We start from the raw sequence: 15,662 nt of genomic DNA, 5'->3' as shown, positions 1-15,662 counted from the left end.
TGACAGATAAGGACTCTGTTTTAGAATCTGCTTGGATAAAGAAAAACAATTCCCGTTGGCTGGTTGTTGTTTATGAGACTGAGCTAGAAGTTAGTTCAGTATTTGTCAATCTAAAGAAAGTGGGTTGTAGGGTTGCTTTGTTAGTGGTATCTGGCTGTCACGATGGAAAGCAATTGCACAACTGAATATTGAGTTTCACACAGTCGAGATGGGATGGAAAAGCTGGTGCTGAAAGATCCTGACAACAACTTTGTCAGACCTGACTAGTAATTTGACTGGAATGATCCAACAGCTTATTTAAGCAAAATAAGACTAGGGATCCACCTGCGTAACTTAACAGTTGACAGAAGCTGTGAGTAGTTTTAGCTGGTTATGAGAAAGACTTGAAAGCTTGAAACCACTGCTGCGGGTGCCAGACAGTCATCAACTGCAATCCACTGTAACAAACGATTTTTACATTTTCGTCTGCAATTATTTGAGGTGAGGGATATATTTGATTGTTACAAAAAGCAGGGTTAATTTTCTTTTTGTCAAAAAAAAAACACAGACATTTTCAGTACAAAAGGGTAGATAAGAAGTCCTGCCTTGTCCACAGGGGGACGCCAAAATCTTCATGCACCAAAAGTTCCTCACAGGAGCTTTAAGATTTTACTGCTATCATTTTTGGTTTAACTTGATTAACGAGAGTTGTGAAAATGATGCCATGAAGTCATTTTGAATGTAAATGTATGATTAATGATTTTAGCTGCTTCCATATCATGCTTCCTGATTCATTCCTCCATCTTTTCATTCAGCTACACTTTGTGTCAGGAACCAGGATCGTTACCTTCTGAATAGGGATGGGACAAAATATTGTTACAGCAATATATAGTTTTCCAGACAATTACCATATCACTGGTCCTAACTGTTGAGCTCCAAACTGATTTTCTTGCCACTGTGAATGAGGACAGTGTCAACAGATTTATCTACGTTGAGGAATAAATTATGGTAAAAGACATTTAGCTAATGTCAAACAGAAGTGAAATAAAGTAGTAATGATGAAGTGTGATGAGAGGTGTAAATGACAACACATTGCAGAGAAAAATATATGAATACTGCAATTTACATAATGTGCAATTTTGTATTATTCAATATCGGTATGTATCATTAAATTGCTGTCTTGCACTACACACATGATCGCAGAACTGCTGTTTAAGGTATCATATCGTATCATGAAATACCCTGCGATTCCCACACCTGCCTCTTAATTTGCCTTTATCTTGCACATGTCCAAATGCCTTTCTCTGTCATCTTCTCGCACATAGATGTTTGTCTCCTATAAACACTTAAACAAACACTGATGGATTATTTGAAACCAAATCCTGGCCTTCTTCTCAACCTTTTCAAGTAGTTTTGATGCCTAAATCTAACCCAAAGTGGCAGCAATCACAGCCTTAATCATGTTTTTATGGCAGTTTAATTAGGTAGTAGGCAAGGCACCAACTTAAAAAAATATAAAAAATCTTTAGCCTAATTAATAAATCAACTTGGAGTTTTGGAAACTCAGGTTCCCTAAATGAAAAGTTTATATAAAAAATAATTCAAAGGACTCCTTCAGACTGGCAGAATCTAAAGAAAGTACTGGAGCGCACGAATCACTTACTGCCCATGTTTTAAGGTGAAATGGAATGAAAAGTTCAGTTTCAGCCGATCATTCAGCCTGGACCGATCTTTACATTGACTTAAAGTTGATAGTTATAAAAAATTTGACAATGTTCATAAAAATCAAGGCGGAATTTCTGAAAATTTGAATTGATATCTTAACTTGACCCTAATGGTAGCAACAGAAAATAGTGAACATTTAGGCCTACCTTAATTTTCTTCTGAGATACTAGGCAATAAAGTACCAAATCCTTGCATGTAAGTGTATTTATCTCCGGTTGACTAAACCTTAAGCCACAAAGCTGAAGCCTATTTACCTCTGTCGGTTTAGGAAGCCATTTTCTTCTGAGTTTGATCTGAGAATAGTTTAAACTAAATTACTTGAAAAATCTTAAATATCAGTTTAGGCTACATCTCGTTGTCTTCTAGCCTATAGTCATACATTTTTGGAATATTAGGCCTATCTGTCGACCATCATTTAATCACATTAACTTGGTAATCAACATTAACATTCGTAAAAGTTTTTTTGTTTTATTGATTTACCTTTGAAAATAATCTACTGGTAGGCCTTTCTTAGAGACGTGTCTAAACGGCAGTGTTGTGGTTGGTGGCTGTCATGCGTCACCCCCTCCTCTCATTGAAGCCTGATTGAAGCCGCCGACACACCGCTCTGTTCGCTGATTGGTCCACACGTGTCTCCTCCCCTCAGCGGCACTTTTACCGCAGCCTGCTGCAGACAAATGGGGCAGAACCACTCAGCAGATGTTATGAGGCACCTGCTCTGCCACAGCTTGTGCTAAATATGTCAACATATCGGCCTTCTCTCAATATTAGCCAACAATACCGTGTGTTATTAAAAAAATCTTCAGTATCGATTTTCGATAGAAGCAAAACGTCTGATTAGTTCTTTCCAGATTATTAAATTTAGTACCGCTCGACGATCTTTTGTGTTTTCAAGTCCTCGGAGTGACCCCACCGCCCCACACTTCATCGTAGTCTTTTGGTAACCACCACAGTCCGCCTCTGTAGCGCCTTGTCGCCGCCACTCGAGCAGCCATGCCTCCCGGTGTTGAGACCGCGCCTCGGAGCACATCCGCCGGCTGCTTCTGCGCCTGCTGCGGGGAGCAGATGAGACCTTATTTCACCGAGAACTCCGTGATATCTCAGGGGAACATTTCTAAACTGTAAGTTAACTGGTTACACTCTGCTGAAACCCGCTGGCTTTGCTGTGTGACAGTGGCCTACCTGTGATTCAAAGGAACATCTCGGGGTTATTGTATTTTCACTGTGTGATTGTCTATTAGAGTTACATTAAGTTTGTACCAGACCAGTCAATGGTTGGACAGCTTTTCTTATTTACTAAACCCGCTTGGACAAATCCTCTCACATCCTCTTTTGACATAGTTTCTCATTTAACCTGCTTTGGAGTTTTCAGTAACAATGGTCTGCTATGACACAGACATGCAGTATTCCCATGATATCTTCATGGGAAGGATGTGACAGCACAGCAGCAGCAGAGTCACTGTCCGCAGGAAGACGTTTCCTTCCTTTTGCTTCATGTCAAATGCCTCCCACATGCCATACTTATCTACTCGCATGCAGTCTTCTGTCTTTGCTCTTCTTGAACCAGGCGTATGGATTTCCCCTCATTCAATCCTGTGGAAGCACGGCTGAAAGGGCTCACTGTGTAGCAGAATCTTTTTAAGAATGATGGGATGTGATTTCTCTATCAGCTGAGGGAGAACTAGTTCTTAGAATTGGCATTCAAATGCCACTTGTTTGTTTGACTTACAAAAGTGGTGCATAGTTTGTCTGTATTTACTTTTTATTTACACTTTCATGAGACATATGTCCATTATTTACATTCGGCAAAAGAGTGCTAACTCAGCTGTTAAAGGTTAAAGGACTGAGGCTCCTTTCAGTAGATGCACAATGCAGTCTAGCATCCAAATGAACAATTTTTTTTTTTTTTTTATAATTTGGTTTGTGTGTAGTTTCAGCATCATTGACTAGCTTCATTAATTGTCTTTCTTGCCAGTGTTACTATGGCTATTTATCCCTTTATTGGCCATCAAGGCTTTTTCCACTATTATATGAAAATATAAGAGGAAACATAAGATCGGCCAAGGGGCCATGGCACATGTCAATATGTCACTGCTACAGGAAGGTGTTTTTATGTGGAATTTTCACATGTTTTGTATGATCTATATTTATTCACTTTTTAATTAACTTGTAACTGCAGGACAAAGTCCAAAACTATTTTACCTTTTGGGACAATGAAGTATATCCTATCATATCTTATCTTATCTTTTTCACTTGACCATTAAGAGTTTCACTAGAAGACTCTTTGATGCTGTAACAACAGATCCAGTTTTATTCAAAATGGTCACAAATTGTTTGAATTTCACTATCAGAGAAGTTGAGATGGAAACAGATGTGTGGCATGAGACTGTGTTAGAAAAAACAAACTTAACATCAAATACAACATTGTATGACATTCTTTATCACAAATATTTGAAGTCTACTTTTCTTACTTTAGAATGTTCTTTTCTTCAGTATTTTTGTCCCTCTCGCCCTCAGAGCAGACACAATGAGACATCCTGTCTCTTTTTTATTTTTTCTCAGCCTTAGCCATGGCTTTTATTCGTTTCCCCAAGTCTTAAGTAACAAATTTAGACTTTAAGTGAAACTTAAAGTGTAACTGCTTGTTACAAAAACACAATGAGTTGCAATTTGTAACTGCAGGAAAGTGTACTGGTTCAAGAAAAAAAAAAAATGAGTCAACATTTCCTTTTGTCCTCTCTGTTGTCACCCTGTTGTTAGTTGTGCCCCCTGTCATTTTATGAACATGTCCAGTTCAGTTAAGCCGGCATGTTATTGGAGACAGCTGCTGTTTGCTGCCAACCTCACAGTCGAGTCAAGTCCTGAGCTCTTAAAGGCACACAAATCTTCCCATTATAGTTCAGCATATGATGTTTGTACAGGATGTCATGTGTAATTTTTAAGATAACACAAGACTAAATCTGCAATATTGAAACTCATTCACCTTTATAGATGAATAAATCCTTCATACTCTTTACATTAGCAGGTGTTTTCATGCTGAAGAACAATACAGTAAGGACTTAAAAACAACCACACCAGAACACCACTATAGCATTACAAGGACAGCACTAGGACAGTTTGTTCTATAAATATAATAAAAATCTCAATTTCCCTGAGCCCACAACAATGTCTATTGCGTGATCTTCCCTCAAGGATTCGTTTTTATCATTTTAAAGTTTTTTTATCACTCACTTTTTTTCTTTTCTCTCTCTCTCTTTCTATCTCTCTCTGTCCAGCATCAGTGAAAGTTTCCTGACAGTTAAAGGAGCAGCTCTGTTCCTACCTCGAGGAAATGGCTCCACCACATCTTCCACCTCTCGCTTCTCACAGCTACGGAGCAAACACGCAGGTGAGGCTTTGTCACAACAACAAACTGTTTTACTAAATTAATCGTTATGAGTTTTCGTGAATGTTGAATCTGATGAAAGCTGATGTTTTATTCCTCTCCTCCCACTAGGAGACATCCAGCAACATCTACAAACCATGTTTACTGTCCTCAGACCAGAGGACAACATCAAACTGGTGGGTACACCTTATAACACAAACACACACACCGAGACAAACTTCAAACTTCAGATTTTGCGTGAACTTTCAGCACTTTAATTTTGTTTTTCCTGCTCCAGGCGGTTCGTTTGGAGAGTGTTCACTCTCAGGTCACCCGCTACATGGTGGTTGTTTCAACCAACGGTCGTCAGGACACCGAGGAGAGCGTGGTGTTGGGAATGGATTTCAGTCCTGTAGATAGGTGAGTCACACACACACACGTATATGTGCCCCCCCCCCTTGTTATGATAAAGAGCATAACATGGTAATCTGTTTCTTCCCTTCCAGCTCTTGTTCTGTTGGTATGGTTTTGCCTTTATGGAGCGACACCTTGATCCACCTGGACGGAGATGGGTAAGAAAAATTACAACATGCTTTAATGACAGAGATAAAAACATATTAAACACCAGGCTGACAAGAAGGCTGACTGTCTATCTTTATTGAACCTCTTTCCTCTGTTCTCCTTCTCTTCTTGCTTCCAGGGGTTTCAGTGTGTCAACTGATAGCAGGGTGCATGTATTCAAGCCTGTTTCTGTGCAGGCCATGTGGTGAGTCATACACCCATTCATCACACGACTAGGTAGACATTGGTTTCTACTGTGTATCTTCCATTTCACATCATTGTTTGCCCGTATCTATTTAAAGCCATTAGTTTAAAAGTATCTATTTTGGTCATGATTTCCCCTTCATCTCCTGCCTCTAAAAAATCCCATCTCATTCTCACTCTCGTGCTCTCTCACAGGTCGGCCCTGCAGTCACTCCATAAAGCGTGCGAGGTGGCTCGTTGTCACAACTACTTCCCAGGCAGCTTGTTCCTCACCTGGGTGAGCTACTATCAGAGCAGGGTCTGCTCCGACCAGGTACGCATCAATGAGTGGAATGCCATGCAGGATGTGCAGTCACACCGTGCCGATTCACCAGTGCTCTTCTCTGACATGTAAGTATATATTTCCAACTTTTGAGTCTCTTCCTCCTTTCTTCATCAAATTTTCTAGAAAATATGATCATGATATTCATCTTGTATCTTTAGGTTTTTTTTTAGATTTTTGATATACTTTATGCCAACAGTAAAGAATGAAAAAGTAGAAATTGAATCACTATCCTTCCCTTTAGGTGTTGTACATACTGTACAGTGTAATAAAGTGTGATCAGACATCCTCATGTTTACTTTAACATATTTACAGAAACCACAACTTGAACTTCCGTCCTATATTCTATTTTAATGTCATGTTGTTTCTGCAGTCCTACAGAAAGAGAGCTGACTGAGCGGCAGATCAAATCCAGTTTAAGGGAGATCATGATGCAGAAAGACCTCGAGAATGTGACCTGCAAAGAGGTGAGTCAGGGCTTCTGATGCTGGAATCTAATACACCCTGAACAGAGGGAGTCGTCAGTGAAATTTGAAAAGCTTTTTATCTCATTCTTTGCGACAAATTGGATCCATGTTTGAGATCTCTAGTCATCAGGGTTGAGCTTTCAAAAGAAAATATAGGGCCTGCAGTCAAGCCTTTTTGGATTTGCTGTTTCACATTTTATCTATGTGTTTGTGTTTTACTCAGATCCGAACAGCACTGGAAATGCACATGACATGCAACCTGCGTGAGTTTAAGGAGTTCATCGACAACGAGATGATTGTCATTCTGGGCCAGATGGACAGTCCTACAGAGATCTTTGATCACGTCTTCTTGGTAGGTTGTCTCAGTGTGTAGTTGCTCGTGTCTACAGGATAAGGAACAGCAAGAAAACTGAATCTGAAATTTATAAATAAATCCATTCAATAATAGGAAATGTCTCAGCTCTTAGATGTAAATAATTTATCATTAATCTCAAGTAAATTGCATGAACATTTCTTGTACTTCTTGTCTAATCTATGTCTGGGAAACTGGCAAAATATGAAATAGTCTTGTGTAATTCCTACAAATTTCAAGGTACTTTGTTCTTGTTTGGGTTGGAGTGCTCATTGGATGTCAAGACAGCCTGCTACAGGATTAAAGCATTATGAAAAGCTCAGTTGAAGGCTCCAAACTAGTCTGAGGATTGCTTTTGTTTCCTACAGGGATCTGAGTGGAATGCATCCAATTTGGAAGAGTTGCAGAAGAGTGGGTAAGTAGGGGGGCTAAAACAACAAAAGCCACTACACAGTACAGGCTGTACTAAAGTCAATTAAAAAACAGTTTTATATAATAAGACCGAACAAAGATTTTGTCTGTTATCCAAACAGGCCATGTGTGTACCAACATCACATCCAATAATCTCTCTCATGTTCTTCTCCTGCCTCCTCTTGTTCGTGTCTCTTTCTTTCTCAGGGTTCAATACATCCTGAATGTAACTAGGGAGATCGATAACTTCTTCCCCGGTGTGTTTGAGTACCACAACATCCGTGTTTATGATGAGGAGGCGACAGACCTGCTTGCTTATTGGAATGACACCTATAAGTTTATATCCAGAGCCAAGTGAGTTTTACATTTCATGACTTTCTCTTCCTCAGATCATCTTGTTTCTGAAAAGTATCATTCTTCCAGTTCCTGTCAGCCATGTTTTTTTTTTTGTTTTTTTTTAGAATTTATGTGTAGCTGCTGATGAGACAAAGACTCAATCAGAACTTCTATCAGACTTAGAAAATATTAGGCTGACATGTGTGCTCTGTTCTTCTTGTCCACTCCAGGAAAGCTGGATCAAAGTGCCTGGTGCACTGTAAAATGGGTATAAGTCGCTCTGCTGCCACAGTGATTGCTTACGCCATGAAGGAGTACGGCTGGGACTTGAAAAAAGCATTTGATTACGTGAAGGAGCGTCGAACTGTGACCAAACCTAACCCCTCCTTCATGAGACAGCTGGAGGAGTATCAGGGCATACTGCTGGCCAGGTACTCAAAGATACACAAAGCAACCCTGCTTTAGAGTACTTCAATATTTGCTTCAGGGTTTCATTAATTATTTTTTCACACAATTTGAGCAACTGTCCCCAAACTAGGAAAGTCTTTTCATTAATCGCCTTGCGGTGAGCAAGTAAATAACTTCTACATGTCACTCAGAAAGGCCCAAATGACTAATAATTATGATACAATGATAAATAGTAATATCTTGATCCTCTTCTGGAAAATATCTCAGTGCTCTGCACGGCCAGTGAATGTATGTAAAGTGTCTGGACTAATACAGTGTGCACTCACTGCTTTGTTTAAGTTTGTTACGACTGTTGAAGCATCTAAGAGCTCCAAAGATTCTTCCCGAAGTCCTTTACTTGTTGTTAAAACTAAGGTCACATAGAAAGTTATAGTAAAAATTAAAAAAAAGCTCCCATTCAAACCTGCAGATGTTGTAGGGAGACGAAACTGCAGTTTATCAACTTCCATTTTTTTCCCCTGATTCATCTATAGCTGTTTTATCTTAAGAGGAACTAGCCTTATATGAAACCATAAGCTTTATTAATATTATTATAATTTATTTATTTATTAATAGTATAATTTATTTCAGGGATGTGTGTGATTTGCAGTGCATCTAAGTTGCATTAGTCAGGTAATCTGTACTTCTGTTTTTCTTGTATTTTTAACCTTTCTTTACTGAGAATAGCTTGTTTTGTCTTGGAAGAGGTTGGGGAGAGCTTAGTTTCGGGGAATGTGCATATGATATACTGTATTTCATTTATCTGTGACACAGGACAAAGAGGATGTTAACCTTAAAACAATGATCTGCATGTTTAGTTCCTGAATTTATGGTCTCAAAATGGTAGGTGTAACATGAACAGACTTTAACCCAACTCCTTTTGTCACCTTCGTCCACAGCAAGCAGAGGCACAACAAACTGTGGCGTTCTCACTCTGACAGTGATCTATCTGAGGCCCATGAGCCGCTGTCCAAGTCTTACGCCCAACCACACAGCCTGGGTCACTCTGACCCGCATAACCAGGCCAGCAGCGCGCCAAGCCCTTCTGTGAAAGAACTGCTGGAGTCACTGGGAACTCCAATCAACAAAAGCAAAGCAACACACTCCACCAGCCAGCCTGATACAGGTATCCAGTGCAACAAGCTCAGATTTTCAGCCCCTGAAGGAGTGTTGGCATCCAGCTTTGAGGCCCCTTCTCACTCTGCTGTAGTCCAGATCAACAAGTTGGGATCCCCCTGTCCCAAGTCGACAGCTGGATCCGTGTCTCCCTTATCTCCCCCCCTTTCTAATGGCTCATGTGACTCTGAGGAGCAGCCGTCATCGCCTCCCCTTTCCCAGCCAAGGGCCGCCACTGTGGTGCCCGAGCTTCAGAAAACAGATATGGTGACTGTTGCACAAAGTGTTTTAGTGGGCCAGCCTCACCCGCCTCCATCCTTCCACCACATCCCCCTCTCCCCTGCTCCATCCCCAACTCCAGCCTGCATGGACGAGGTTGGCAAACCACAGGTGCTATCCTGCTCTCTGCCTGTGATAAAACCCATACTTGTATCAGTGCCTGAGCCCACGACAACACAAGCACCAAGCACGCACCAAGCAGGACCCCAATGTCTGTCTGCACCAGTGCCTGTCAAAAAAACAGTCTCTGACCAACAGATGTGTATAGTAGCCCATTCTTCCTCCACTAGTGATTTGATCAGCTACCCCAGTGCCATTCCACAGGACAGTGAGATGTTGTTTGGACACAGTGCAGACCACATCAACTTTTTCAGTGCCAGGGAAAAGTTTAAAGGAATGAGTCAAGATGGTAAAAGTCACTGTGCTGCTGTACAGCAGCCGCCCCAGCCGAAGAGTTGTGGAAAGGAACAGCAACCTCCACTTCAGGAGGTCCCGATTAGTGGCGGGAAGGAGGAAGGAAAATTGAAGGTAAGACTTCTGCCTGTAAAAATGTAAAACTGCTGTACTTTCATTTAACTTTCCCAATCAACATTAATGTCCAAGTTTTGGTCACAGAGACCCTTCAAAGCATCTCCCGGGTCTTTCAATTGTCTTTGTCCATAAGTGTGCTGATTTATTTCTTTCCTTTTCCAAGGCAATATTTCTGTTATTATAATAATAATAATAATAATAATAATGACTTTATTGATAAAGCACCTTTAAATATAGATGTTTACAAAGTACTTTGACCGCTAAAGTAAAGTCAGAAACTCTGGAAGATAACAGTATAAACATTCAACAGTCAGGCCAAACAGAGAGAAGTCTGTAAAAAATGTTTTAACTTATTTTTATTTGTAAAGGGACCATGTAGAATATTAGACATACATGTTGTCATTTGATGCATTGTGCCAGAGTTAGCTTAAAGCTAGTTTACATCAGCAGTCCCTCGGCAGGTCAAAATTAAATAATGATAAAATAAACTATAACAACATAACAGAGTATCCCAGAGCTGTTCCTCTCTCTCTCTCTCTCTCTCTCTCTCTCTCTCTCTCTCTCACACAATATATTATTCAAGTTAAATGCTGAAATGCAGTAATACAAAGATTAGTGGTTCCAGATTTGAGATTCTTTCATCAGATTTTTAAGTTTATTTTTAAAGCTGCTGATAGAATCACAGTACTTCATATTGTCTGGCAAGGCGGTCCACTGAGTTGTTGCTTTCACACAGAAAGCTGACTGCCCAAAGGCAGTGCAGCAGAAGGTAACAAAACAATCTTTTGTCGAAGATATTCTTGTAGATTTTACCGACTCCTCTGAGCAAAAGTTAAAATTTAACAAAATGATTACAAGTATTCATGCAAATAAAAGTGATAAAACAGGCAGAGCTTGAAAAGTAGATAAAGCATTAAGGAATATAGATAAATAAAAAAATCAAAGTAATAGAAAGATTATGAGAAGATAGCACACACCAAATACAACCTGAAAACCTGAAAAAAATATATATACAAAAATAAATAAATAAAAGCATTAAAGGCCAGTAAATAATGGACGTTGGAAGAGTACTTTGAACGAGATGAATATATTAGGAGCAGTAAACAGATCAGAGGAAAAGAGATCAAATGCTTTTAAAAAGAAGTAAGGCAGTATGGATTGGCAAAATGATACTGTGATTGGATGGTAATCTTTAGAATCTTGTTAAACGCACAACATCTTATCTTTGCACTGTCCAGGGGTGCCACCTTGTGGCAAAACGGTGGAACTCTTCATTTAGATTATCTTTCACATCTGAATCTGTTTTAATTTAGAGGTTCTTTGATAAAACTTAATGGATAAACTAAAACTTTCATTTAGCATCAACTCTGAATAATCATTCATATTATGTTCCTATCTTTGTAGGAAATGATGGTTCCTGTGCAGATCACAGAGCACGCATCTCAAGGCCTTCTTAGTCAACCAGCACCTCAGGGCCCCGAGGACCAGGAAGCTAGGAAGTTGAGGCAGGAATCGGAGGTTGCAGATGTTTTGATAAACAAGGAAGCTGAGAATGTTAAAGAGGAAGTGAGGAACAAAGAAGAGGAGGAGGAGGAGGCAGATCCTGCTTGTCTCCACAGCGACTTGACAAGGGTGTCCGTGCGACGTGTCACCAAACAGCTGGAGCAGATAATGAAACAGGAGCATGAGACGCCATCACTCTCCTCATCTCCACCATCCCTCTCAAGCAGCGTATCTTCTTCTCGGCGGAATCCACCTAGTGTCACCCCTTTTACAATGTCTAGTACCCAGGATACAGCCGTTGGTTCACAGGTGTCAGATGTTAGCAGCATGCAGGAGGAGCAAGAAGATGTGATGGATGGACCAGTTAAGAGGGACAGTGGAGATTTAATTGAGTTGAGTGATCTAGGAAATACTCACAGAAGCACAAAAGGACAAAAACACCAGCCTGCTGATACTAGAAAGCTCTCTACCTCTTCCCCTTTCCTCAGCTCTGCCCACTCCCCATTTGCCTCAGTGAACTTCCTGTGTTTGGAGGGCGTGACAGAGCTCGAGTCAGGCACAGACTGGGAGTGCTCCACAGATGGACCTCAAGGTGACATTATCATGAGGGAGACGTGGGAGACATTGTGCGAGCTCGGTGCCTTCCTGCAGCAGGTGAGCATGGGCGGAATCTGCTGTGTGGACCAGGTTTTTGGGCTCAGTGCTGGAACCACTCCAAAGCGAGGCAGCAGCATCCAGAAAAGGGTCAGAGAAGTGGAAGCCAGGATTCGCCAGGCTGGACTGACCCCCCCGTCTCTTATGAAGCGCTCAGCCTCTTTGGCAAAACTGGGCTGTCTGGAGTTGCTCGCAAATGACCTGAGTGAGTGGGAGCTCAGCCGCACCTCGGTAGCTCCATCTACAGCAGAACCTTCAACCCACTCCGTTAGCGACGAGTCTAAGAAACAGCGGGTCCACAACTCTCCCCCCTTAGCCCAACAGCAACCAGAAAGCCTCGTTATTGATGCAGAGAGCCTTGATAAGGATCATGAAACCTCTCCACCTGCACAACCTCCAGCATCATATCCACAGGGACTACCTAACTCTGACCAAGACTCTCTGCATTTACCTGGGCTGATGCTAATGACAGCAAGGCAGCAATATGGAAGGACTCATCCCCTGAGGCGGCTTAAAAAAAGAACTGCTAGTAGTACCCTTTACCACACCATGTAACCCTCACCATGTGTGTTTGTGTTTGTGTGTGTGTGTGTGTGTGAGAGGGAGAGAACGAGAGAACGAGCACAAATCAAGTGCATATGTTTGATTTATTCAGCGAAAACAAACCAGTGCCTCTTGCCTTAAAGGATGTGTTAAGTTGTTTCTTATCTGTATGCTTTTCCCATGAAGATCTGCGATATGAGGCTCAGTGAATGAACAGTGAAAAGGCTATGATGGTTGTGTTCATTGAAATAGGGGAAATTGGAAGACATGATGGGTTATCAACATTTTTCAGAAAGGAGCAAAAACAATCATTCCAATGACCATCGTGTTTCCGATGCTAACAGCCTGAGCCTGCACATATTCAATCATGGCTGGTTTCACAGTTATCAACTTGATATAAATGTACTTGATCTCTGTTGGTTGGCTGAATAATCCAACCTGATCTTAGGTGGAATGTAGCCTCTGTTATCCACTTCTTGTCTTTTCTTGTCTCATCATCAAAATGTGCTTGTTGTACTGGGTTGCAAACAAAAAAAAAAAAAAAAGATGCAGTTTTTCTTCTGGTACAATCTGATGTGTAAATTAACTGGCTCAAAACAAAACAAACCTTCACAATCGGTTCAAAATGTACATGTAAAGATGAAGTTGGAATGATTTATCAGAGACTTTGTCTTGAGACCTTTTTTGCTAGCAGCAGTGCATCCAAACCATAGACTGTATACACAAAGGGACAGCATGCCTCAGCCTCCTTCCATTGAACAGGATGAAGCCAGAATATCAACATCGCGCTGCTTCCACTAAAATTAAACGGAAATTGGCAGATGAAATGGCAAGAAATCCCTCAGGTGGGTACAGTCCACAGTGGAACAGATTTTTGTGCCGATTTGAAGCAGACACTCATTTATGTAAATTAAATGACTCTTGTGTTGGTGTTCATTTACCTTTACTTTAGCTGTTTCTGCTGTACTCTGTTAGTCCGGTGACACAGTGCTGCAGGACAGCATTCATCAACAGAGTTGTCAATCATGGCAGTTAATGCTGGTTCTAGCATCAAAATAATTCAAAAGAAACATCTGTGAAACAGGATGACTTGAACACAAAACAGCATGATAATGATAAATATCATGACTAAACCAGAGTGAAGAAAAATGTATCTGACGGGCATTTAGAGTTTATAGTTTGACACATTTCCTATCTGTTTGCTCCGTTAATAGAGGCCGGTTTGTGACCTATTCAGCAGGAGTTTTACATCTTTTGACAGCCTTCACTCCTGGACAGCTGTTTCTCCGTCCATCTTAATATGCAGTCTATAATCCAAGCACAAAAGAGATCAGCTAAAACCACAGCCACATCAGATGAGTTGCTTTCTCAGAAATGTGTATGTAGAGATGGCAACAGGAATATCAACTGAAAACGTTTGCATAGCTGTAAAGAACTTTGTTGAAACAAGTGTGTGAGAAAAAGGCCTGCTGTTTGTTGTAATGTTTTTTTTTGACTACACAATACCTCAGTAAGTCTCAACCAAACCTGACCTGCACAAAAGTCAATCTCTGGATTCCTGGAAAGTCAGTCAGAAACAATTACAGTGTCATTGTCAACAAGTGATGTTTCTCATCATCTCTCTTCTTCAACCTCTCAGCTCGTATGCCACTCAAACTGGACATCTTCTGTATGTATTTCTGTGTGGGGTTAGGCCGTTCGGAGCTAAGGCAGAGTGTATATTTGTGATTTTTCTGCTATTTCTTTAGGATGTAATGGTCTGTATCGTGAGTTTTGAAAATGTAGGAGCTGAACATGTTTTTATATCTTGTTTGTGTCTGTGTGTGAGTGAGTAGCACAACTTTGCAATGTGGGTGTACACTTTAGTTTTTGTTTTTATCTCTCTTTTTTTGTACACATTTTTAAGGAGTGTGCCTGTGGTTGGAAGTGGAGCTTCTCTGCAGTCTATCAGAAATGTCTGTTCAGGCAGGTCTGTCATACATGCACTTTACTCCCTTTTTCATTTGGATGTGGCTTTTTTCTATGTATGGTTGCTACTTTGGGGGAGCATGAGTAGATTGTAGCAACTGTTGGGTATGTGTGTATGTTGTCAAAGCCTAACTTCTATTTCGTTTGATTTTAAAACTTCAGTGTACATAGTCTTTTTTTTTTATCTATCATGTGCTTCAACTGTGACCATTAAACAGTGGCAATTATTGAGATTAAGTGTTTTTGCAGTTATTTACAGTCATAATACTTTAAAGAACATGACGACAGTACCTGTTTACATTTTTGACATAACTGAGCCGTATTCAAAATGACTTAGAAGTCATACTAAGTACAATTTTCTTGCAAATACATTTCAAAATCCACCAATGTTCAGCTGACTTTAATATAAAATAGATGTTTTTAATTGTGTTGTTCAGTAACCAGTTTGATATATTTTATTACATATGAATAATACACTCATAACTACAGCTGTTCTTTCTATATTTAGCAGTGTCAGGTGAACACACTCACCACAAGGTTAACACTCTCCCTTTGTCCTGGTTAATTTAGCTCTAACAGGTTATCTCCATTATATACTTCCTGTGAGGTAACTATTGACACTATTGATGAAAAACAATGAAAGCTCTTGCTTCAAATATAAAGGCACATCCCAAATGGTCAGACCAACTGTAAAATCCGATGCAACAAACTTCTGGCTTACCAACTTTTTTTTTTCAGTTTGAGATTGCATGTGTTGCAGGAGTGAAGTATCTGAAGGTAGCATCAGGTCACCTGTGTGCGTTTACTGATCTTCTAAACATCCCACTTCCCCTTAATCACATTTCTTCTGTTAGAGGCCACCAGCTGTGATAGTGACCCCACGGAGACGCGCTACCCCCT

At 40.4% G+C, this 15,662-nt stretch overlaps 1 protein-coding gene across 2 annotated transcripts in view; it reads left to right on the top strand.

Annotated features, from left to right (window-relative positions):
- Positions 1-14,995, top strand: part of ssh2b (slingshot protein phosphatase 2b) — a 24,290-nt gene extending 9,295 nt beyond the window's left edge. The window contains exons 1-14 of one of the 2 annotated variants that reach the window (XM_020635552.3): positions 2,404-2,825; positions 4,980-5,092; positions 5,201-5,265; positions 5,367-5,488; positions 5,575-5,640; positions 5,769-5,834; positions 6,029-6,223; positions 6,529-6,622; positions 6,846-6,974; positions 7,343-7,389; positions 7,593-7,739; positions 7,952-8,152; positions 9,068-10,091; positions 11,499-14,995. In XM_020635552.3, coding sequence (XP_020491208.2) covers positions 2,698-2,825; positions 4,980-5,092; positions 5,201-5,265; positions 5,367-5,488; positions 5,575-5,640; positions 5,769-5,834; positions 6,029-6,223; positions 6,529-6,622; positions 6,846-6,974; positions 7,343-7,389; positions 7,593-7,739; positions 7,952-8,152; positions 9,068-10,091; positions 11,499-12,806 — 3,705 coding nt within the window. In that variant the 5' untranslated portion in view covers positions 2,404-2,697 and the 3' untranslated portion in view covers positions 12,807-14,995. Of the gene's footprint in view, positions 1-2,403; positions 2,826-4,979; positions 5,093-5,200; positions 5,266-5,366; positions 5,489-5,574; positions 5,641-5,768; positions 5,835-6,028; positions 6,224-6,528; positions 6,623-6,845; positions 6,975-7,342; positions 7,390-7,592; positions 7,740-7,951; positions 8,153-9,067; positions 10,092-11,498 lie in introns of those variants that run through there. The other variant, XM_020635553.3, reaches the window with a different exon arrangement.
- Positions 14,996-15,662: the final 667 nt, after the last annotated feature.

This window comes from Labrus bergylta, chromosome 14, assembly GCF_963930695.1.
Source record: "Labrus bergylta chromosome 14, fLabBer1.1, whole genome shotgun sequence".
In the NCBI taxonomy this organism is placed as follows: Eukaryota; Metazoa; Chordata; class Actinopteri; order Labriformes; family Labridae; genus Labrus; species Labrus bergylta.
This window is presented reverse-complemented; position numbering and strand designations above follow the sequence as displayed.